Below are 24927 nucleotides of genomic sequence, written 5' to 3'. Positions count from 1 at the left end.
CGCTGTTCAAAATCATTCATCTTCAAGTCTCCTTTGAACATTCACACGAACATATTACATTTTAGAATGTACTATGTTTATGGAAATGTCCTAATCTCTCCAAAAAATTCAGATACCTCCAGTATATCCAACTACCTCCTCTATGTGAAACAACGGAAAGCCTAATCTTCTGATCACTATTCTCACCTTATAACAACCACATCTTGTCTCTAATAGAATAATAATATTAGGTCTATTGACTCTCATCATTTTTAATAGAGTACGGCTAAACACTTTACTCACTGTCCTTCTACAGTTCCAAACCATAATACTCATAGAAAAATGGAGAGTAAAGAAGGGGTTACCTAAACTGCCATCTGCATGGCTTTTTCGTCCTCATGCATGGCAACTACTCCTTCTTCATTTATCAAAATATTATCCTATTCTTTTTGCACTAGAGTTGCATATGGTCGGTTAGAAGTCATTCTTTATTCTTCTTATTGTCTCATGCTTCAATCAATACTTCAGTATTTATGAAATTTAGATCAAGAGGCTTTGGGTTTAGTTGTTGTTGTTTGTCCATGGCCTCATCTGGTTTCACTATTTCAAGAATGGTTTCATCGTCCATGTTAGAGGAAAGATAAAAGTTTGAAGGTTAGATTTTGGGCAAAGAGTTAGAAGAAATGTTAGGACCAAAGTTGTTGATAAAAAGGGTTATTCCTGGTGTTGAATGTTGGGTCAGGGTGGTTATTCAGTTGTGTCGGGTTAGAGTTGTACTTCTGCCTTGGTTTCTGGATTAAAACGGGTGTGGAGTCGCTCTTGTGGGCTTGATTGATGCCCATGTTAGATTTAGAAATGAGAAGAAGAACTTGGTTTTGGGTTGGGTTATTAGAGCTTGGCTTGGCTAAAGTAGATCTATTAGAAGACTGTGTATTTTGGGCTTGGTTGATAACTTTAATGTTGGCATTAGAGGATCTGTTCAAGGGCTGGGTTTGTTGGACTTGGGAGGAAACAACTATCAAGGTTCCTTGTAATGGGTCCTTTTTGTTACTCTTTGTGGAAGTATTGGGGATCAGTTGTGTGACATTCTTATTGCGATCAACTTTATCTGATGGATGTTTATTCACATTAGGACCTTCTTTAATAATAGGGGATTCCCTTACCTCACTTAAAATAACAAACCTAGTACGTCATTCTATGTTCTGATTCCTTCTAGATGCTCCATCTGCACCTCCACTAGCTTCACCTGCAACTTTTCCTTTTTTCCCTCAACGATTCATCCTTTGTATGACCATCTATGGTTTGTACACACTGTCTTCTTCTACGTTTACTTTCTTACCCTTCTCATATTTTGTGTTTCTATTTTTGCCCTCCTCACATGAACTATGAGGCCTCTCTTGTCTTCCGTGGCTTCCTTCTCCTTCAACTGTCACTTCTTATCCTCTTTGACTCTTCTCCGTTAAAGCTTTCTGTAAACAATTTATTTTCCATGGCCTACCATTCCACATTGGAAGCATATGTTATAGAGCCCTTCATTTTCAATTTTATAACTTTCCCCATTAATAGCATATTGTGACATTAGAGGGAAAGTCAGGTCCAACTCCACACATAACCTTGCAAACTTTCTTCTACTCTTTTGTGCTGTGTTTGTATCAACTTTCATTATTCTTTCCAAGATGTTTCCTATTTTCTTCAGAACTTCTTCTTTATAATACTCTATAGCCAAGCCTATAAGTCTTACCCAAGCTGTTATGTTGTCTATTGTAGCTTTAACAGGGTTAAAGTTTGGCTTCCATAGCTTTATAGCTAGATAATGATTGAAGATTCTCTAGGGCCCTTCAGTTAATGCATAGTCCATGTCTTCTTGAGAATAAAATTTTACAGTGAAATAATCATTCCCAATATCAATCACTTAAATGCTCCATTATTTGCTCTACATTGCTTCAGATCTTTTGGTGAGCACTAGTGAGAAGATTTTCCTCTCGAGAAGCTTGACAATCAAAGTTTTCCACCAGGGATTCCTCAACTGCTCTAGTCCCGTATCATTTATCACTACGTTAAAGATCCCATCTATATTCTCAATTCTGATATATGTGCCTTGTGATTTCTCCGTTGATCTTTGACTTCTTTGTTTGGTTTGACCATCCTCTATGTTTTGCTGACAATCTATGATTTGGTCCTCGTCTGAGTCTTTTTCTTCTGACTCTGAGAAAGAGTAATCTTTGTCAAACTCTATTACTGGCATACAACCTCCTTTTATAGCTGCAAGGGACACTGAAGGACTTGTTGGGGAGCACTGTTAAAAATCGGTCAAATTCAGTGAAGATCGGTCCGACCGAACCACTTGAAAATTGGAATTGAAAATTTGTTCAAAATATTTGAGGCAAGATTCATACTCCTATTCTCTTAAACAGAGGTGCCATTCACAGCCACTAGGCTGTTATGCTCTCTGTAAATTTATATGTAAATTATATTATATATAAATATCTTTCATTAAATAATTTATTTCTATTTAATTTATTTTAAATTTAGTTATAAACTTAGTCATTTTTAAATTAATTATATTTTTATTTAACAATAATTATAAACTCACTTAAACTTTTTTATAATTATATAATATCTATTAATATTATTTTTGAATAAATACTTGTAGTATATAATAGTGTAATAGATATAAACTAATTAATAAATTAATACATTTAAAAATAATAGTTATTTTAATATAAAAACAAAATAAAAATATTTATGATAGAGTAAAAATAACAAAATACTTATTGTTCTTGTTTCATATTATTTTGAAATAGCTTGATATTCTTAAAATGTTAGTGAAAATATGTATTTTAAATTTAAATTTTTAATTATTTTTTATTTTTTATTTATATAGAACCGGATTAACCGATTCAACCAATAACTTACATAATCCAATAACTTAACTAGTTCGATAATCGATTCGATTCTGACAACTATGTTTGGACCAACGAAAAATCCCCTGAGAAACTCTTCCCTTCATTGTTCTTTCTCACTTTTTTCCTGCTGTAATCAGCTGATCATCCTCTCTTCTTGGATCATGCGACCTGTTTTTTTTTTTTGGTTGTGATCATGCGACCTTGAATGTCCTCCTCGGACAGATTCACCTCTCATGGTGGTGGCTCTAAACAGTGACTTAGAGAGACGTTGAGAGAAAAACAAAAATATCTGGAACTTCTTTTTTTTTGGACTAATTCGACCTTCTATTACACTTTAATTGTGGTCCAGAAATGAAGATTTACTCAAACCCAAGCCCAAGAGTGATCTACTTCCCATTATCAAAATATATGACGTAACGAAAGAGTTCTTGACCAAAACACATATCAAGAAGCCCAGCTAAGTAAGCATAAAGATTGGGCTTTATTTATTTGACAAAATTCTATAACCATATCAATACGAAAAAAGTTGACGAAAATCGCAAGGACACATAATCAGTTATTGACATATACATATAGATAAATATAATTTTTTATATTACCTAAATGAACTTTATTAAAAAGTAATAAAGTTCTCTGCAAACCTTGATCCTTAAGTATATCAGAACTATAAAAATGAGAACCGAGTGTAGTGTATAGCGTATACCGAAACTGTATAAGATTCAAAATTTGTGCAACTTTTTTTAATGCCCTTTTTAATTTTCAGGGCTAGACAAAGTTGCTTCCGACCGGTTAGACCAATAAGAACCTGCCAGCTGTCACTATCGACTCGTGCGACCCACTAAAACGCTTGCACTTTAACTTTGCACGTGCACCTGCACGTGGTTTTCTCCCCAAAACCCTAAACCCTCGAAATCCCCCAAAATCAAAATAACTTCACTCTCACAGTTCCATACTCACTTCAATTCAATTCGCTTCACTTTGACTCGGATTCTTACCATATTCGTCAACGAAATGCAAAATCCAGTGGTGTAGTAGTTCATGATCGAAACTAGCTAGTTCATGTGGGAGATGATGGCAAACTTCGCTTCTTTTTTGTTGCTGAGCTGTGTGGTGGTGCTGATCGCATTTGTGCATGAAACGTTGCCGTATGGTGGTTCTTCTGGACCGCACATTGCAGATGTTAACCTTCTTTTGCCTCCCAAAATGACTTACCCTGTCGAGTACAGGCTTCAAGGAAGTGATGGTTGCTTCAAATGGTGAATAATAACTCAAACCTCCATTTTTTTTCTTCTTTTTTTTTTTTGCGTATTATATATGCACAATTCATGTATTTTTTATGTAATATTATAGTATTATATACAATTTCGACTTTGAATTTGAATTTGTGAGAATAAATTGAAAGAAGCTGCATGGAGTTGGTTGAGCTGCATGCATGATACATTTCTGTTATAAGTTCAGTTATTTACATTTTTTTTTCCTTTTGATACCAAAAAAAAAAGAAAAAGAAAAAAAAATGAAACACATGCATACACCAACAAGAACATACAAGCCTGATAACAATGCGATCAGTGTGAGTTGCATAGTTAGTTAGTTAGTTAGTGGCTTATTGCTATGCATTGTTAGTGGGGTTAAGTTAAAAATTAAAACAATCATGCATATACAGCAGCTTTGTACCTAATAACTGTAAGATGATTCATTCATTCATGTCAATGAGAAATATGCTCTCATTCTCCAAGTCTCTATCTTCCTTGAGTTCTCCAATTGTCCTTTCGTGAGCATCGTTTGTTAAATGTTTTGTGATACGTTGTTAGGTCATGGGATCATCATGATATACTATCTGTACTGCCGGAGTACAACTCTAGCAGCAAGTGCTCAACTAGTGCAAGGCTGCGATCAATTGCCCCTTATAGTGGTCGGAAGGAGACTGCCGTTTATGCTGCTGATGTAAATACTGGGGTTGTAGTTCGATGCAAAGTCTTCATTGATAATATATCCAGGATCCAGATATTCCATAATTCTATTAAGCTTGATTTGGATGGACTTGCTACACTACGCATCCGTGCCTTTGACAGTGAAGGTCATTGTGAATTCTTGTTTATGCTGTATATTTCTTGGGATTATCTGACAAATATATGTATATTATCTTAGTTATACTCAAAACTCTTATTTTAATTTTCTCTCCTTGTGTTTTGATCAGATTGAAAATATTTATTGAAGTCCACTATTTTACTGCAGAAAATGTGTTTTCCTCATTAGTTGGCTTACAGTTTATGTGGAACCTTATGCCTGAAGTCAGTGGATTGCCTCACCACCTTGTTAATGTTCCTCTAAAGGATTCTCCCCTTAGTGATTGTGGAGGACTCTGTGGTGACTTGGATATACAAATAATGCTTGAAGAAAATGTAAGTCTGTGATTAGCAGGTTCAAACGTGTTTAGCCAATGCACAGCTAACACTCATTCCACCCCTTTTTCCTTGCCCTGTTTTGCAGGGTGTATTTTCAGATCTATATGTAGTAAGGGGAGTTGAGATTGGCCATGAGCTTGTCTCTGTGCTTTTGCTTGAGCCACAGTTGAAGAATTTGTCTGATGAGATTGTTCTCACTGTAGCTGAAGCTATGTCACTTGATCCTCCCTCACCAGTTTTTGTCCTTGTTGGTGCAGTCATTCCCTATACACTTAAAGTCACTCGGGGAAATGTTCCTCAAGGTTTTGTTACTTTTCATTTAAAGCTGTGGCTGTCTTAGTTTTAAATCTTTTTTTCCTGTGATTATGTAAACTGCAGAACTAGCTGCTAGGAATATAACTGATCATGTCTAGTTGAGGAATCTTATATTTTCTGTGTTAGGATAATTTTTAGTAACATTGAATACTGAATGATGAATGGTTATGTGTTTATAGGCCCTAAATACGTGCCTCTAACACTTGTGCTATTCTTCATATTAATTGGCTCTATATATGCTTCCTGTTATGCTGTTGGTCAGCATTTTATTGAAAGTCTTACTAATATTTTATTTGTCTTTTGTAGTGGTTGCTTTACCGTCACCACATCATCACTGGTCTGTCTCAAATGGTTCGGTTGCTCAGGTTGACTCAAAGACAGGATTAGCATATGCATGGAACTTGGGAATGACAGCTATCATTGTTGAAGACATAAGGGTTGCTGGTCATGTACAAGTTTCTTCACTAAACGTCGTCCTACCAGCTTCGTTAAGTTTATTTCTAGCACCTTTATCTAGTACTGGTGATCCTGTGGAAGAAATCGACTCCATACCTCAAACGGCTCGTTGGTATGTAGTGTCTGGCCATCAGTATCTTATCCAGATAAAGGTTTTTGCACATGCTCATGATGCACAAGAGATTTATATCACCGAGGTAGGTTGCATGCTTTTCTTTCTCTTATTCATTTTTCAACGACAAGATTCCATTAATGTATTTGATTGGCATCAGTACAAGTGTATACTTTTATATTCTAACGTTATGGTGAGAAAAACTTAAAAAAAATATTCATGCTAGAAAATAAATTGAACTACTGTCCGTTTGGTAGATGTTATGTCATCCAACTAGTTGTCAAGTCAATCTGTTGGCTTAGACAATATCTTTAAAACAGACTACTGTTGTTACTTTTGCTTTGGAAAATGTTTCCTACAAAGGTAAATTGCTTCCCATGTCAACTCAGGCAAAATTGGGTTAAAAAAGAAGTTCATTAAGACGATGAGAACGATAAAACAATTTGGCGGATAAGGGTTCTCTTATAGAAAAGCAAAAGCATAAAACACAAAAGTTATCTGTAAAGCATAGTTTTCTGGTGTCTCAACATGTCTGAGAGGGAAAGTCCCCTATAAAGATCATGAGCTTTACACCAACTAGAAGCTAGGTGTCTAATTTTATTCCATAAAACATGTTTGTCAGAAAATCTCTCATTGAAGGGGTGTGCATTATGCTGCAACCAAAAAGTCCAAATGGTGGAAAAAAAAAAATGAACATTGCCACAAAACCTTTGCCTCTTTTCTGCAACCAAATCCAACAAACTAGTCAATAGAAATTGCTCTAGGATTATACGGACACCCGATATTCATCAAAGATGCTAAAGTTGTTCCATAAGAATACAACAATTGGGTAATGCAAAAAAAAAAAAAGGATGTGAATTTGACTTTGAATTTTCCCGGACATAACACACACATTAGGGGGAGATAGTCTTATGTGGTCTTCAAACCTGCAGCAAGTCATTGGTATTAATTTTTCTTAAGCACAATTGTCCATGTAAAAAAGTTGACTTTAGAGGGAACTTTGGACTTCCAATTGAGTTTATCTACATGGAAAGAAGCTGTGTTAGAGGAGTGAGTAAAAAATTGGAAGAAGGATGTACAACTAAAACTACCAGAGGAGTCAAGAGACCTTATCCTTTTGTCAAGGTTGGAAGACAAAGAAAAATCATCAAAGAGACCTAGGAGAGTCAAAGGTTTAGAGGATTCCCTATCATTAGGGTTACAAAAGAAATGGAAGTCCCGAGAGAAAGAGGAAACATATGTAATGTAAAAGAACCAAATAGGAGAATCATGCAAGGAAAGATGACAGAGATGAGGAAAAGCTAGGTTTAAAGAGGTATCTCTTTCCAATGGTCTTCCCAAAAGTAGAAATGAGCCCGTCACCTACAATAAAGGAGGGCAAGGGTTTGAAAGTAGTGTAACCTTGAGAAATGAATTTCTAAGGGCTAGAATGAGTAGCATGAGTATCAAAATTAGCATCCCATCCATTCCTGTCCACACCATATAATTTCGATAAGTTGATGCCAAAGAGATTGAGGTTCTAAGGGAAAACGCCATAGCCATTTTGACACCAAAGTAATGTTCCTAGACACAATATTGCTGAGGCCCACGACTTCTTTTTAGGATGGCATCATGGCAACAAACTTCCTGATTCACCAAGTGTTCCTGCTTCCAAAGCTCGACACCAAAGGAAGTCTCTCATAATCTTTTCAATGTTGTTTGCAATTTGTGTCTTTTATATTCAAATGATAAGGAAACTTATTAAAAACTGGTTATTGTTGTACAGTTTTGTGTTGTTTGCATTGTATGATGTTTTCTACTTTCAATGCGGGCCTTGTTTCATCTGTTTTATTAATTATATATCTATATTACTCAATTTCTTCTTCTCTTATTTGAATTTGTTTTGTATTTTGCTTGTGAGTTTTCTCCTAACAACATTTTTCATTGTATTGCAGAATGATGATATTAAGGTTTATGATGACCACAAATACTTTAGAACATTTTTGGTTTCAAATGATATTGCTGTCAAACATGGCTGGCGGAATTCTAAAATCCTTAAAGCTTATTCCCCTGGACTTGGAAAATTTACAGCTTCTTTGGCCTATCCTGCTGGGACCGACAACAAAAAGGAGGTGATCCTTTTTTCTTCGAAATTTTCTGCAGAAGCATATATTTTTCTTTAATTCCTTTGTCTTTAATTATTTGTGACCTCTTTTTTCTTGATGGACCATGGGATGCTCTGTTGTCATGCTCTTCTTTGTTTAGGGGTGGTGAGAGGGTGTGTGTTGCTTTGTAGACTGGGCAATATTATTTTAAGTTTTTCCAAATCATGCTGTTTGTTAAACCTTACAGATTATAACAGTTGTGCAAGAGATTATGATTTGTGATCAAGTGATGTTCACTTTGGAAAATGAAAATAGAACCATCTTATTGCCTTGGGCCCCTGGTGTTTATCAAGATGTGGAGTTGAAGGCCATAGGAGGTTGGAAGCTTTTTCTGTCCTATCAGTTTGAGATATATAGCTTATTTCTGATATCTTTTACTGAATTTTGATCCCTATATGCCTATATGGTGTAGGTTGTGCAAAAGCAGTGAGTGACTACAAATGGTTGTCTTCAGACACATCTACTGTATCTGTATCAGCATTTGGTATTGTTCAGGCAAAAAAGCCTGGTAAAGCTACCATTAAAGTGTTTTCTATATATGATTCACTAAATTATGATGAGGTAATGACATTAAGGTCGATTACTTTTCACATTATTTACCAAATTGGTAACGTTTGGTTCTTTGTGGCCTAATCTAATAGCAGATTTGCATTTCTCATGCTTTGTAGCATATCAGTTAAATGTTATAGTGATGCTTGTTAGATAGTAGCAATTAGGTATGCGTTATTGCCTACAGTGGAAAAAGATAGTAGCATCTATCAACTTACGATAATTAAAACTATTAAAACAGATATCAAATTTAATGATTTGATTATAAAAAAGATTGATGACAGCACAGTATGGTGTCCTCTAATCTATTTAGCCAGCCCCAGTTAGTGGCATGATGCTTGCTTATTATTGTTGTTGATAGTGGGACGTTTTCTTACTTAAATATTTTGTGACAGGTGTTTCCTATTGTACTTTCTCTGTGCAATTTGTCTGTCTTTTATCCATGTGTAAATTGGAAACTATTTTTATTTTGTAGTTTTTATCTTCTTATAGGTCCTCGTTGAAGTCTCCATCCCATCTTCTATGGTTGTGCTTCACAATTTTCCAGTAGAAACTGTTGTTGGATCACACCTTCAAGCTGCTGTGACAATGAAAGCAGCAAACGGTGACACCATATTAAATAATATATTAGGTTTCCTTTCATTTTACTGCTTGACCTTTTGTGCTTATGTTCGTTTTTCCTGTGCAGGTGCCTTCTTTTATAGATGCAATGTCTTTAATTCTTTGATTAAATGGAAAGCTGGAAGCGAGTCTTTTGTAATTGTCAATTCAACTCGGGACTTATCATATTTGGAAACAGCGACAAATACTCAGTTCCATTCATCAGCTGATGGTTTTCCTTGCTCTTGGACACATTTATATGCTTTGAATCCTGGTCATGCTGTGATCCATGCCATACTTTCTAAAGAATATAATGAATACAGTCATGGTCCTGTTGTCTTAAAAGCATCATTTCGTGTTGCGGCATATGTACCCCTTATTGTGCAACAGGCTAGTGATGGAAACAAATTTGGTGGTTACTGGCTTGACTTGGCTCAAACAAAAAGTAATAAGCAATCTCATACGTTAGAGGAGTTATACCTTGTCCCTGGGACAAGTTTAGACATATTACTTGTTGGTGGACCTGAACAGTGGGACAAAGGTGTTGATTTTATTGAAACTGTGAATGTTATACGTCAGGATAATGCTCTGGTTGAAAATGGAGTTCTTGTGCATAGGTTATCTGGTAGCTATAACAGTTTGTATGGAGTTTCATGTCAAACACTGGGAACCTTTGTAAGTTGCAGCCTTTTTTAATGGTTGAAAGTTTCTTAATGTATTTAAAATTTAAGAGGATGTAAGAGTTAGCAAATAATACCTTTTCTTCTTTTAAATGACTCAGAAACTTCTTTTCAAACGTGGGAACTTGGTGGGAGATGACCATCCTCTTCCTTCAGTAGCTGAAGTTTGGCTGTCGGTTACTTGTAGCATTCCTTCTCATATTGTAGTCATTGCTGACGAACCAGGTTGACATCTTTTGTACAATGTGAGTTTTTTCTCGTCGACAGAACAACATGGTGATAATCTGAGTTATGCTTTACAGTGAATGAACGCGTAATTATTAGAGCCGCAGCTCAAGCTGACCGTAGTTCGGGGCAACTTCGAAATTCCCCTGTTACTGTGGCAAATGGACGCACTATTCGGGTATCTGCTGCTGGTATTAGTGATTCTGGAGAACCTTTTGCAAACTCATCTTCTCTCAGTTTGAGCTGGGAGCTTAGCAGTTGTGAGGGACTAGCATATTGGGATTATGCTTTTGATATTGTGAAGTCCAACAACTGGGAGAGATTCTTGGTCTTGCAAAATGAATCAGGATTGGTACTAAAATATTTCTGTTAAATGTGTCATTTTATTTACTGTCTCTCCTGTTTCTATATTTGGCAACTTTTTGTATTTTAATAACTTGATTGTTTGTTGAAACTTGCTGTCCTAAAAAACCATTTTATTTCAGCATGCCTTTGGCATTGTTTTTGTTCACGTATGTCCCACTAACACTTTGTAGTTAGCACATGTCAAGTTAGTGTATCAATATTTTAATTTTTATACCTTGTGATCTATAAATTAGTTCTTTTCTTTTTCAATAAATTTCTTTCTCTACCCAAGAAAAAGAGTAATTGTTGTTGCTACTATTTGGTATGTTATAGGAATGTTGTTTAGTCTGAGAGTTATGCTTAAAGATTTTCTTGCATGAGTAGTGCAGTACTTTTAATAAATTTCAACAGACTTTATTATGCATTGACTGTGTAGCATCCATTTGAATCTTTTCCCTTGTTTCTAATCCATCTTTGATCATTTTTACTTACCTTGAAGTCTTGAACTAATTCATGGATAACTTACATGACATTAAATGCTGTGTCTGTTAGTGCATTGTTCGTGCTACTGTTACTGGCTTCATTGGCAGCTTGGAATACAATACATCTCACCTCTTTTGTGAAAGAGAAAATTTGCTAACAGATGCAATTCGGTTACAGGTACTATCTACTGTAATAGTCACTTCAATATGGAGCTGATCTTTTTTTCTTTTCTTGATTAAATACGATTTCGCTTTCTGGTCTACTTCTACGTCTTGCTGCGTTTCTGTTAGTTGTGATGGGATTTTGTATCACCTATATCTCAATTGTTTGTCTTATGTGTTGAAAAGATATCTTTGTTCAACGATGCAGCTAGTTTCTACCCTAAGAGTTGATCCAGAGTTCAACTTGATATATTTCAATCCTAAGGCAAAGGTAACTCAATATATTTACTAATTCTTTGTTGAACACTAACACATTATGGTAGAATTATTTCACCTTCAAGAATTTACAGTAGTCAACCACCTTGGATAATTTCACTGTTCATATTATGTGAAATTGCCTTGTAAAAAAAACGGGATTAGTGGTAGACATGAATTTTAACCTGATATATTTCAATCCTAAGGCAAAGGTAACTCGATATATTTACTAATTCTTTGTTGAACACTAACACATTATGGTAGAATTATTTCACCTTCAAGAATTTACAGTAGTCAACCACCTTGGACAATTTCACTGTTCATATTATGTGAAATTGCCTTGTAAAAAAAAAAAAAGGATTAGTGGTAGACATGAATTTTAACAATTACAATTAATTGACAACACAAATATCTACCCAAAAATTAAAAAGTCTACCAAAAAATATTTATAAAATAGATGATATACTCATGGATTCCTCATGGCCCAATATATAATATAATTACATGGGAACTGGGAGAGGTGAATAAAACATATTATGTAAGAAGAGCATTGGTAACTTTTGGAAGTTGTCAATCACTACTGAATAAACTTTTAGTGTGTTGGACTTATTATTTAAGGGCTGTTTAACTATCTTATATGCTTGCTTCCAGGTAAATTTGTCAATTACTGGTGGGAGCTGTTTCTTGGAAGCTGTTACAAATGATTCTCAAGTTGTGGAAGTCACCCAGCCACCATCAGGACTAGAATGCTTTCAACTAATTCTCTCTCCAAAGGGATTAGGGATAGCTAATCTGACTTTGTATGACATTGGGCTAACTCCTCCACCAAGAGCATCTGCCCTTGTAAGCTCCCTTGATCCATGTTGTTGTAACACCTTGTGGGATAAGGATACGTTTTTGTTGTATCATGACTTAAAAAGTTATTACCCATTAGTGTCAATAGGATATGAAATTTTCGTTCCTTTGTATTCTTTACTGTGATTTAACTTGGTCTCATTGTACGATAATCAGCTGTTATTTAGTGTTTGACGCTTGTTATTATTAACCATTACAGGTCCAAGTAGCAGATATAGAATGGATTAAGATCGCATCAGGAGAGGAGATTAGCTTGATGGTAATTTTTTTCGAAGTCTTTCTAGTTTCGGCCATAACTGGGTCATGAGATTTTCTTAAAATGGACACTTATCAAATGTTCCCACAGAAACGGGTAACTACTCTGGAAGGTAGCTGAATAACACCTTAGCCTGGTCCATCCTGAATGATATTCAAAGCTTATAAGAATTTAATCCATATTCAACCGAATTGATTATCATCTATATCTAGTTCTTAACAATGTCACCAGTTTTGGGGTTTTCTTTATTTCTTACAGAATTGTATGGAATCTATTTTACATGTCATAAAATTAAGTGCTGTACTTTCTTGACTGATTAGAGCTGAGGAAATCTGTATTACAATCTGTCTACTTTGGCATGAAAAAATACAAGGAAAGGAAAGGATAAATGCTTGCACCACTTGTTGATCTTGGTTTTTGCACTCAATGTGAATTCCTTTTCATTGGTTTAAAGGAGGGAACATTTCCTCATGAATTTTCTGATGAAAACTTCTACTATGTGGATATTGAGCTTGCATGCTGTTTTATGATATTGTGTTGTCACTTTAAAATGTAATATACTGAATTACTGATATCTATCAAACCTAGAATTGATGTTATCCTGATATCTGTAGGAGGGAGGTTTGCAAACTATTGACTTATTGGCTGGTACTAATGATGGAAGGAATTTTCTTGCTTCTCAGGTTTGAATTGTTTTGCATTTTCTTTTGCTTTGGCTACGATGGTTTGATTGTGTGGGACATTGATGTAATATGAACTGACTTGAATATGATCTACATGATTATTATCTTACTGATTTTATTGGTCCTCTTGGACGTGATTGTCTTCTATTCACCTATAGGAACAGATTATAGTGAGTTTTTTCTATTTTGATTCACAAGTTAATGATTTGGAAAATATACTGCAGTTTGTTTACATGACTCTTCATGTACATGTTGAGGATGGTATACTTGAGCTGCTGGATTCCGACAATTTCTCAAGTCTTGTAGGTGGACATGTTAATGCACCAAGTTTTAAAATAAGGGGGAGACATCTTGGAATTACAACCCTTCATGTAAGTCTATTGTCAAACCTTAAAATCTTGAACTTCACCAATCCAATTTTTATGCAGACTATTAGACTCCTGAAAAGTCAAAAAGTTATTCTTTTAATTCATTGAAACCAGGTCAGTGCTGTTCAACATTCTGGACATATAATACAGAGTCAAGCTATTAAGGTGGAAGTATATGCACCACCAGTAATACACCCTCGTGATATCTTCCTGCTTCCTGGTGCGTCATATGTGGTATGTACTGTAGCACTGTAGCGCATTCAGTGTGAATTTTATTTTTCTTTTTTATGAAGTCTTTGTTTTGTGTTTTATTTTTGTTGGTTTTGTGGTGACGCTATTTTATTTAATTTGTTTGCTCAGCTGGCCATGAAAGGAGGCCCAACTCTTGGTGTTAACGTTGAGTATTTGATTGAAAATGATAAAATTGCAAGTATTGATAGATATTCTGGAAGGCTCTTGGCAATATCTGTTGGGAACACTGTAAGATGTGAAATACACTCAGACTCATAACTTCTTGATGTTATCTCGAATTTTAACTTTTGTTGTGCAAAATGCAGAGATTCATGTTTATGCATAGTTTAGCTGATTATGTATTGCAAACCTTACTTTTTTACGTCTAGACAAGACAAATTCTGTACTTTGGCTGAACACAGTAGTTTCTGTTGCTGCATTTGTGATGATCATGTCATTAGGACTGGCATGCTGTTGATATATAATAATATACGCCACCATCTGCCTAATAGTAGGTAAAACTGTGAAAGTATGTTTTCAACACTACCTAAGCTTTGGCTATGCGCACAATGGTGTATGGATTTTCACCTGATTGGGTGTTAGTCAGAGTAGTAAAAGAATGGCTTTTTGGAATATTGGGCAAATGAGGATTGTCCTGTTTCCTTTTGCTCATACATTATACATGTTATATGGACTGTTCAGAGGAAAAATTTTCTTTCCTTTATTGGTATGTTGAGGATAGCCGACCCCACCTAGTGGGATAAGGCTTTGTTTTGTTGTTGTATTGGTATGTTGAGGATCTACGCAGCTTTGCATTGCTGATGTTCTCTTTGTTTGTGTTTTGCTTTTACATTAGGAGGATTGTTTATCCATTAGTTTATTCTCCTTGTCATAATGGATTTCTTATTTCATGAAAAGCTTTTTTTGTTATTCTTTTATATTGAAAGCTATAAATTTCCCTTGCAAGCATGGAACAATTACTGTTGGGGCACTGCAGACATTTTAGGAATGAGAAAAAAGGAAAATATTGTAGTTATCTGCTATGGCTTTAATTATTCAGTTCATTTCGTTGTTTTACAAAAACATAATCATAGATCTCTTAACATTTTATGATTTTGAGTGTATATCTTTCTTCTGCTCATGTGCTTCTTTGCCATTCCTAATGGAAAATAAAAAAAAGAAACACATGCAAATCATTCAAATTGTCTGCTTCAAATAAACCTGATGTATACTCATTTCTTTTAACATGTACTTTATGCATCCTATATTTAAGTATATCTGGTTTGTGGAAGATCTTAATCTAAGCTACGACATTACTATTGTCAGACAATTATTGCCAGTGTGCTTGTGAACGGGAACAATGTTATTTGTGAAGCACAGAGCAGTTTAAGGGTGGGAGTTCCATCTACTGTCAAATTGCATGTGCAGAGTGAACAACTTGGGGTTGGCCGCAAATTGCCAATTTATCCATTATTTCCCGAGGTGATGGTTAAAATAACAATTAAAATGAAAGAGAAAAGTTTCCATTCCTTTTTAATCTATATCTTAATGGCTGTTCTTTTTGGTATTGTCAGGGAAACTTGTTTTCATTTTATGAGCTGTGCAAAAATTACCACTGGACTATTGAAGATGAAAAGGTTTGGTTTTATCTTCAAATCTATCTTCCCATTTCAACACAAAATTCCTTTTCTTTTCTATATAGCTAACAAATGCATTAGGGAGCAGTTAACAAGTGCAACGTAAGTTACATAATCACGTGATGTATACTAAAGTTTGTAACACCTGGGAATATAAAGATCATAGTGGCCTAAAATTTATGCCTATCAAGAAAAATACAATGGAATTGGAAGGATATATTGTGCTCTAATAAAAACATTACTGAAAATGAAGATGTTAAAACTCAAATTGGGACTTCCCATTGCTTTTTATATTTGAGCATTCCTATGTATTTAAGGACCACATTGCACATGCTGGAAGCATGCACTATATACAATATCCCTTTTAGTAGTATAACTGTATCTTGAAACACAAAACGTGTCAAAGACTACAACAAATCAGAGGTTTCCAATCTACACAGAATCTATGGTTCTGGTAGTGGAGTTGCTAATGCTCAACCATGTCACACCATCTGCCTATCATTGATACCAAAGCACCACAATTTTATTTCAATGATATAGCCATACTTTACAGATCCCAATCTCAACCTTAAGAAAAACAGTTACCAAAGTTGATAGCCGAGCTATTACATTTACAGTTAAGTTATCCACGCAGAAACCTTAAGACACACCTGAAGCTGAAATAATGCCAACAAGTTACTGTAGCTTTTTCAAGTATTAATGAAAATAAATTGCATGAGCATGATCTTCCAAGGACTTATCTGTGATGAAAACATTTTCGATAATGGGAACAATCCTGTTGTAGCACAACTTATCCCAAAAGTTTAAGCTGATAAGAGTAGCATGAATGGTTAAATATCTAACACACCTCTTCACGCAGGACTTTTTTGGGCTTGAAGCATGAGTGTGCATAGAGCTTTTTCTTTTCTTTTTTTTTATTGTGCCTTATGTCCAATTTGTTTCTTTTGGGGGATAACAAGGATCGGACTCCAGATCTTTTAATCATTGGGGCTTTGAAACCATGTCATGAAAGCACTTAACCAAAAAGCTTGGCTTTGGGTTTGCATGAATGGTTTTTTCTTCTTCTTTTTATTTGTCTTATGCTAAAAATTTTTTCTTTTGCGATAATAAAGATTAAGGTCATAAAAGCCTTGATACCATGTTATGAGATCACTTATTTCAAAAGCTTAAGCTAATAGATACTTGAATGGTTATGTAATGTGTCCCTCATGCAAAAGCTATTTTTGGGCTTGAAGCATGATTTTTTGTATATTGTATAGGTTTTCTTTCTCTTTTTTGTTCCCCTCTTCTGCCTTATTCTTAAATTCTTTCTTTTTGGACTAATAAGGATTGAACTCTAAACGTAATCAGAAAAGCTTTGATATCATGTCATGAATACTTTTTTTCAACTTATGCTTAAATTCTTTCTTTTTGGGGTAATAAGGATTGAACTCTAAGCCTTTTAATCACAAAAGCCTTGATATCATATCATGAAGCTGCTTATCCCAAAAGCTTAAATTGATAGGAGGAGGTACATGAATGATTATATCTTACAAATTTCACTGCCCTTATTTTCCATATATTTATCGGGTTCTTCAAAGAGAATAATGACTTTGCTTTGTTTATTTAGATATTGAGTTTCAAAATGGCAGAAAGCTTGCTTAGTGCTTCTGAAGAAAGTCAAGTTAGTGGTTCCGGGGATGAGAATGACCTTGGCTTTATTAATGTCTTGTATGGAAGGTATATGTTGTGCACCGTTTCTGTTCATATAGTTTGTGTAAAAATATTTAAAATGGACATAAATGATTTAATTTTTTGTATCTTATAATTGCTATCAAGTCCCTGTACTACATCATATTATGTTATCCAAATCTGAATAATACTCTGTTATGCTTCCAACATATTTTGTGCACACATCCTCAACCCCTTGAGTTGGTTTTATTGTTTCATTATATCACGTTACACTGCTGAAATTAATTCCTTGTAAGAAGCAGTGTAAAAGTGTATATGAAACATACTTCGAATAGCTTTATGAATCATTGTAAAGAATTTGAAAAGTACTGTAGAGAAATATATAATAAGTTCATATTTTGTTCAGGTCTGCAGGCAAGACCAGTGTTGCTGTGTCATTTTCGTGTGAACTCTCAACTTCTCGTTCAAAGCCGCAGTCAAGGTTTTACAGTTCATCTTTATCAGTGACAGTGGTTCCTGATCTTCCCTTGGCTTTGGGGGTCCCAATAACCTGGATTCTTCCTCCCCATTATGAAACTACAAGCCTATTGCCTTCATCATCAGAATCTTATTCGCAGTTTGATAGTCATAATCGTAAAGGAGCCATTATTTATTCTTTATTGAAAAGTTTGGAGAAAAGTTCTTTGCAAAAGGATGACATATTCATTGATGGGGACAGAATTAAAACAACTGCAAGTAATAATCTTGCCTGCATTCAAGCTAAAGATCGTAACACAGGAAGAACAGAGATAGCTTCTTGTGTAAAGGTTGCTGAGGTATGGAATTTTATCTTTCACTTACTTCTTTATTGAGGGGAGGTCTTTACTCCTTCGAGAGTATAAACCGACATTTTCCATCTTTGATCCATTCTGGTTTTTGCTAGAATTGTTAACTTTTGACATCACACTATGGAACTTATAATACAAAATGATTTTAACTTCTTCCCCACTTAGTTTGTTTTCATTAGTTGAATACAGAGGCCTGCATTGTGTTAGAGAAAAGCTTTTGAAATATCAGTTGGCCTTATTGTGGTAATGTTATGGTCAACGTCTTTTGGGATTCACTTCTAGGCGCCATTCTATCTTGTCAAAACAGCAAGATCTATTTATTGACCATGTCTTTTGCATTTTTGACATTTTTATTGGTTCGGAAATTCTAACATCTTAATATTTCTATTTTATGATCAGGTCAGTCAGATAAGAATAGCCAATAAGGAGGTTCTTCTCAGTGTTGTTAACCTTGCTGTTGGTGCAGAATTTGATCTTCCAACTAGCTTATATGATTATTTAGGTATCAATACCCCTCAATGATGAATCACAGTTAGAAACTTCAGACTGAATTCTCATTGGCTGTTGTGTCCTCCTATGTTTCAACAGGAAATCCTTTTTATGAAGCATACAATGCAGTGCCTTTTTATGTTGAAAGTAACTACCCTGATATTCTTCACACAAACAGAACAGCTGATGGAAAAGGGACTGTACATGTCAAGGTATTGATGGTTTCCATCAGAAATAACTTTTCACGGTTTATAGAATCTTGAGCAAAAGCAGTGCAAGAATGGTCAGCTTGCATATTCTTTGATTTCTGGTACCCTTTTATTTTGGTGATCAAATTGAAGCTAGCTCATCCATGTGGGGATGACATAAGACCATATTATATTTGTTTATGGTGCAGACTGATGTCTGGTACTTTAGTATTTTTTTTACGTCCACTGAATTGCTTTGCTCAGCTAAATAAACTAATTGAAATATTGTCCTGGCTGACTCATGAAGGCAATTCGACAAGGTAAAGCTCTTGTGCGTGTATCAATTGGTGAAGCCCCACAAAAATCAGATTATGTGCTTGTAAGTATTTGCTTGTTTTAAAAAAATGCAGTTTAGAAAAATCAAGTTACAGCTCCACAACGCGGATCTCGGATATGGCCAAAATCTCGATTCGATTCGCACTAAAATCATTGCATCGGATCCAATATATGCGATTTCTAAGCTTGGATCCGATCCGATCTGCACATTTGCGGATCGGATCTCTAATATGCGGATCGGATCTCTAATATATCCGCAAAACACATAAATATTTTAAAAAGTTTATTTTATTAAAAGAATATCAATAAAATACTATTTTTTTACTCTTTTAAACATGTTTACTCTTAAAATATTATTAAACATACTTTTCTTAAATAACAAAAATAAAATAATACAACATATATGATAATTATTAGTTGAAATAAAATATAAAAAGAATATTTACTTATTTATTTATTTACTTTTGTGGATCTGCGGATATACAGATGCCTACATGAAATCCGCAATCCGATCTTATTAGTGTGTGGATCGGATCCGATCCGATAGCCTTGCAGATTGGATCGATATCCACAATTTTTGGATCGGAGTCGTATAAATACCGCGGATATGCGGATCGGATCCAATCCATGAACACCCCTATGTCTAGATCTCTTTATGCATTATGCTAAATATTTTGGAAGCCTGTATTCTTATGACAATACATAAATCATATCATGCTGATGCTCTTAAAATATGCTGGTAATTGTGTTCAAGGTCATTTTACCTTTTAGGACCAGTTAATTCTGTAGATCTACGTCATCTCTATTTCGTTTTTGTCAACTTAAGAGAAATAATACCTTAAGAGTCAATTTAATATCACTAGATCAGATATTTCTCTCCTCTTTCTCTGTCCTGTTGCATTATCTAAATAGGCTTTTTTCCCCAACAGATTAAAGTTGGTGCTCATATACATCCTCAAAATCCAGTCATTCACATTGGAAGCCCTCTTAACTTCAGCGTAAAAGGTTTGTTATTTTGATTTGCCGGAATGCTTTCACTTTCATGAAAAAACCGACTTAACAGTAATAAAAATATTTGTTCTTCATGGAAGTAATATTTACACTATAGATAAGTATGAATTATGAACTTCTCTATAAACATGAGGTGAAGAATTATGCATGCAGCTGCAACTTAACATAGGATTCTAGTCAAAGTTGTTTCTCAGCTAGGAAGCACATAGACTTCCTTTTGCAAGATGAATACGATAGAAGACAGATAATGATAATATAGTCACTGTTTTTTCATTACTCCTATTTGTAAAACAATGTAAAAATAAATAAATATGAGAATTGGATATCTCAATTCTTTAGTATCCTTGTATGTATCTGTGTGCTTGGGGAATAGGACAAGTGCATGTGTATTGCGATATCATACTCAAATAGGCTCATACAAATCAAACATTTAAACTTATTGGACACTTAAAGTCACTTAACACAATTACTATATAGACAGTACTTTTACTTAACATTTGGTTGCTTTATCATCCTTTTTTTTTTCTTGAGTAATAGGATAAATAGGTCCTTGAAGACTTTTGTGATGGAATTATAAGTCCTTGAAGAAGAAAAAGTACCAAGTTCTTGAGAAAATTGTGATGGACTTCCAAGTTCTTGAGAGAAAAAATACCAAGTCCTTGAAGAATTGCAACTTGGACATGTTTTGTCTTTTCATCATGGACTTATAAATCCAGTGGTGCGATTTTTCAAGAACGTGTTTTGTACTTTTTTCCCTCTAGAACCTATAAGTCCATAACAAAAAGCTTTCAAGGACTTAGTACTTTTTTCTTTAGGGATTTATATGTCCATCACAAAATTCTACAGGGACCTACTTGTCTTATTACTCTTATTCTTTATTTTTTAGTATTTGTCCCAGGCTATATCCATGTGATATATCTGTATTAGATATTGTGTCAGTTCTTGCTCTAAATCTGTCAGCATGGCACAGTTATATTCAATTTCTTGAAGGAGTTTGGGTTCGACCCTTCAATATTCTCCTTTCTATTTTTTCATGAACGATAATGTCATTCTGATTTCATATTTTAGGTTTGAGCGATACTGTTTCTGGACAGTGGTTTACCACAAATGGAAGTGTCATATCGGTTGACCCAATATCTGGGATGGTCAAAGCTATTGGGGAAGGTTCAGCCCAAGGTGCTGAAATATTAATTTTTAAGTACAGAAAATGAACTTAACTGTGCAATTGTCATTGCCTAGAGATTTTGCTTTAGAAACTCTTATACAAATTTATGGTTGAAATTTGTTATTATGAACAGTGTCTTTCCAGTATGCAAGATCAAAACTGCAAACAACAATTACAGTGTTAAAAGGAGATACCATTTCTGTTGATGCTCCGAAAGAGATGTTAACTAATGTTCCATACCCTACAAAAGGATACAACTTCCCCGTGAAGCTAAGGTTTGTGAATTACAATCCTAGACATGCATTTTGTTTGAAAGGAACTAGCTATTTTCATGACTGAATAATTGATATTAATACCTACAGCATTAGTGCTGGTTCACCTGGAGGAAACAATGGAGTTTCGTTTGATTGTAGAGTAGATCCACCATACGTGGGGTATTTCGATCTCTTCTCATTTTTCTCTAAGATCTTTTAATTCCTTCAACACTCTGTTCATTATTTTATATGAATGTTTTCTTTTCGAATTAACTGAAGGTACGTGAAGCCATGGCTGGATTTGGACTCTGGCAACACATACTGTCTTTTCTTCCCTTACTCACCAGAGCATTTGGTGCACTCGGTACCCAAGTTAGAAGGCTCGAGACGAGACATATCTCTCTCCATATATGCTTCCCTTAGACAACATAATCGTATTTCGGGATCTGCTTCAGCACTTTTTATTGGAGGGTTTTCTGTAAAGGAGATGGGCAAGGTATGGCATACTAACAGCAAAATTGGATTGTCTTTTTCCATCTCATTGCTTGAGTATTTGCATGACAGAAGTGTTGATTTTATTTTTTCTCCTGTTGAATTCCCTCGATCTCATGATGCCTCAAATATGAGTGGTGGAACAAACTATAAAAGTTTAGTTTGTGATGCTAAAAATGTTAATTTTTGTGTTCCCTCAGAATTCAATGCAACTGAATCTGTCTTCAGTCTCTAACAGAAGTAGTATAACCATCTTGGGAAATACTGGTAAATTACATACCTTGCTTTAGCATTTGAGTAAAAGAATGTCATTGCCAATTTCCAGTTTTTGCATATTTGTTACTATCTTCAAAATATTTGACCTCTGCCTTCTACCATATTGTAGATGTTGAAATTCAATGGCATCACCAAGATTTGGTTATGGTTAGTCCAATTCATAAAGAAGATTTTGGCATTCGAGGCCTGGCACAATATGAGGCGAGTGGTTTTACTCTGGTTCAAAGTAAACCTGAATTTGAAATTATTTTTTAGTGTAGATGTACACAATTGGTTTTCCCAAGGTAATTGGTGGCTTGACACATCGTTAAGGTTAATAATGCTGCATACATTTATTGATTCCACTTGATGGAAGCCTTTTGCACTGAGCTGCCCCAAATGAGCCTTGTGTTTCTTTTCTCTGTGCTGCTGTTAAATGCTAAAAAATTATCACCTGTAAAGTTAGCAACTGATTGCTGAACTGGTCCCCTTTTCTTGTCTCTGTTTCCAGGTGAAAGTGCTGGAAAACAAGAGATTCCAGGACAAAATCATCGTTACACTTCCAGCTACTGGTTAGCTAATCTCGAAAGCTGATAGAATTTGATTCCTATCAGGAATTTCTGAATTTCTTATCAAAACATGCCAGGACTGAGCATGATCACAAGTTTAATTTTTCTTTCATCTGTTTTACAGGCCAGAGAGTAGAAATAGGTGTAAACTATGAACCTGAGGAAACAGCGCCGTCCAGTGGAACCTTTGATAAAGCCCTCATTGCAATCATACTGGGGACACTTCTGCTGTCAACTCTCATATTTTGGATCTTTGGCTTCTTGGATGGACGAGTGAGATCTCAGCGAACCAGTGCCCTGGCTACCACAAGCAGCGCCACAGCAGCACCTACCACACCGGAAAGAAGCAGCCCTGCCATTGTAAAGGAAATGTCTCCTCGGACGCCGCAACCTTTTGTAGAATATGTGAGGAGAACTATTGATGAAACTCCATACTACAAGCGAGAAAGGAGAAGGGTTAATCCACAGAATACGTTTTAGGGTTTTAATGGGCTAATTGACACCTCCCACAATTTTCATCACACATAGGTGGAGTGCACTCTTGCTCATTGTTGTATTATAATCTTCTCAATGACAATTTTGGTAATTAGTAGTGTAAATTTAAGAATGTATGCTAGCATTCTGTATTAATTAGTGTCCATTTATATGTATGGTTGCTAGGTTAATGTTGTTGTTAATGTGATGTTACCATGCACGTGAAAGGGTGGAAACTAATAAACATTCCCGGGGAGAATAAAAGCACAACCATATAAATTAAAAAAAAAAAAAGCGTCCAAACATAAGAGACTGGTAAAATGAAATTTCCCTGTTTCTTGTTAAAATTTGTTGCGTGTTAAAAAAGGAGTTTGAAAAACTACCATGCATGCTGAATGCTGATGCCTTTTGGGACTTGTTTAAAATGTTTCGATTTAGAAGTTGGACATCGATATTCCAGTTAAAGGGTAGAATTTAATGGAGCATTTTGATGTAGTAATAAAAACTTGATGATCACAATAGATCTTCAAGTTGCAGGCAATTATATCTTGAAAATTTTTAAAATGAAGAGTGTTAGGGGTTAGCAACTTTTGTGATTTGTAGTCATTAAATAGCTATCAATGATGATTTTAATAGTGTGAGATTAGTGTGAGATTTTATCTAATGACTTATTTTTCTTTGCTGGTTACATGCTAATCAAAATTTAATAAAGTTGCTGTCCTGAGAATTGTAGATACCTATAAAAAAAATACCGAAAGATTGTTGTTTGAGCTAATGTGAGAGAGGCATCGAAAATTACTAAAATACTCAACATTTTTCCTTTAACCTATTGTATTCTGTTTTATTAATGCATGAAATTCTTATCAATTGAGCAAGTTTCCTTTATCCCGCTGTGTAGGTAGAAGTAAAATGCGCTGAACCAATGAAGCATGAAATAAATAAGGCTGAAATAAGACATGCGTTTTGGGTGATAGGACTGTTGCTGGTGTGAGTGACGCTTAAGAGGGATTAAAAAATATTATATGCACTTAAAGAATCAACTACTAAATTAGGTATTATGTATGTACATATAAATACAAGTATTGTTTAATTTATTTTTAATGTGTATTTTGTATTTTAACATGTATTATATATGAGTGACTGATAGTTGATTTTTAGTGCATGCATATAGTATGGGAGTGGAGGATATGCTGCCATAACAAATTATCCTTGAGCATACTAACATACTAATCAAATCCTTATTCTTTAAGGTTTTTAATCAACTCTATGTTTATAAGTATATCATTAGTGATTCGATTTACTATTTCTGTATATTCTACATGTAAATCGAATTTAGTTTATTTGATTTAGTATTGATATAGATTATTGACATTTATTACTTTAAGTTAATTGTATTAATTTTAAAATATAAATATCAATAAGAAAATATCCCATTTGAATTCAAATAAAATATAAAGAAAAATCAAAACAAATAAGAATAGAAATTCAACTTTTGTGTTTTAGTTCAAATTCCAAAAAATCTACAATTTTAATAAACTTATGAATGTAAAA

General features: G+C 34.7%; 1 protein-coding gene across 3 annotated transcripts; it reads left to right on the top strand.

Moving 5' to 3' along the window:
• Positions 1 to 3782: 3782 nt before the first annotated feature.
• On the top strand, positions 3783 to 23646 carry LOC107490045 (nuclear pore complex protein GP210). 3 transcript variants are annotated; one of them, XM_016110809.3, is made up of 36 exons: positions 3784 to 4141; positions 4697 to 4962; positions 5121 to 5287; positions 5376 to 5592; positions 5912 to 6258; positions 8108 to 8284; positions 8505 to 8634; positions 8730 to 8878; positions 9359 to 9470; positions 9555 to 10141; positions 10248 to 10371; positions 10449 to 10723; positions 11269 to 11376; positions 11569 to 11631; positions 12267 to 12458; positions 12670 to 12729; positions 13341 to 13409; positions 13634 to 13780; positions 13892 to 14011; positions 14138 to 14257; positions 15335 to 15490; positions 15583 to 15645; positions 17255 to 17364; positions 17723 to 18131; positions 18543 to 18645; positions 18732 to 18844; positions 19128 to 19199; positions 20086 to 20161; positions 21236 to 21343; positions 21466 to 21607; positions 21695 to 21766; positions 21866 to 22082; positions 22279 to 22345; positions 22464 to 22555; positions 22845 to 22905; positions 23027 to 23646. In XM_016110809.3, exons 1-36 carry the CDS (start codon positions 3945 to 3947, stop codon positions 23380 to 23382), a joined length of 5844 nt encoding a protein of 1947 aa, XP_015966295.1. In that variant the 5' UTR covers positions 3784 to 3944; the 3' UTR covers positions 23383 to 23646. The 3 variants fall into 3 exon arrangements, with proteins under 3 accessions (XP_052118254.1, XP_052118255.1, XP_015966295.1); XM_052262294.1 differs by lacking the exon at positions 19128 to 19199 and having other exon boundaries at positions 3783 to 4141; XM_052262295.1 differs by lacking the exon at positions 23027 to 23646 and having other exon boundaries at positions 3783 to 4141; positions 22464 to 22638; positions 22845 to 22873.
• The last annotated feature ends 1281 nt before the right edge of the window (positions 23647 to 24927 follow it).

Source organism: Arachis duranensis, chromosome 5 (genome assembly GCF_000817695.3).
Source record: "Arachis duranensis cultivar V14167 chromosome 5, aradu.V14167.gnm2.J7QH, whole genome shotgun sequence".
Taxonomy (NCBI): domain Eukaryota; kingdom Viridiplantae; phylum Streptophyta; class Magnoliopsida; order Fabales; family Fabaceae; genus Arachis; species Arachis duranensis.
This window is presented reverse-complemented; position numbering and strand designations above follow the sequence as displayed.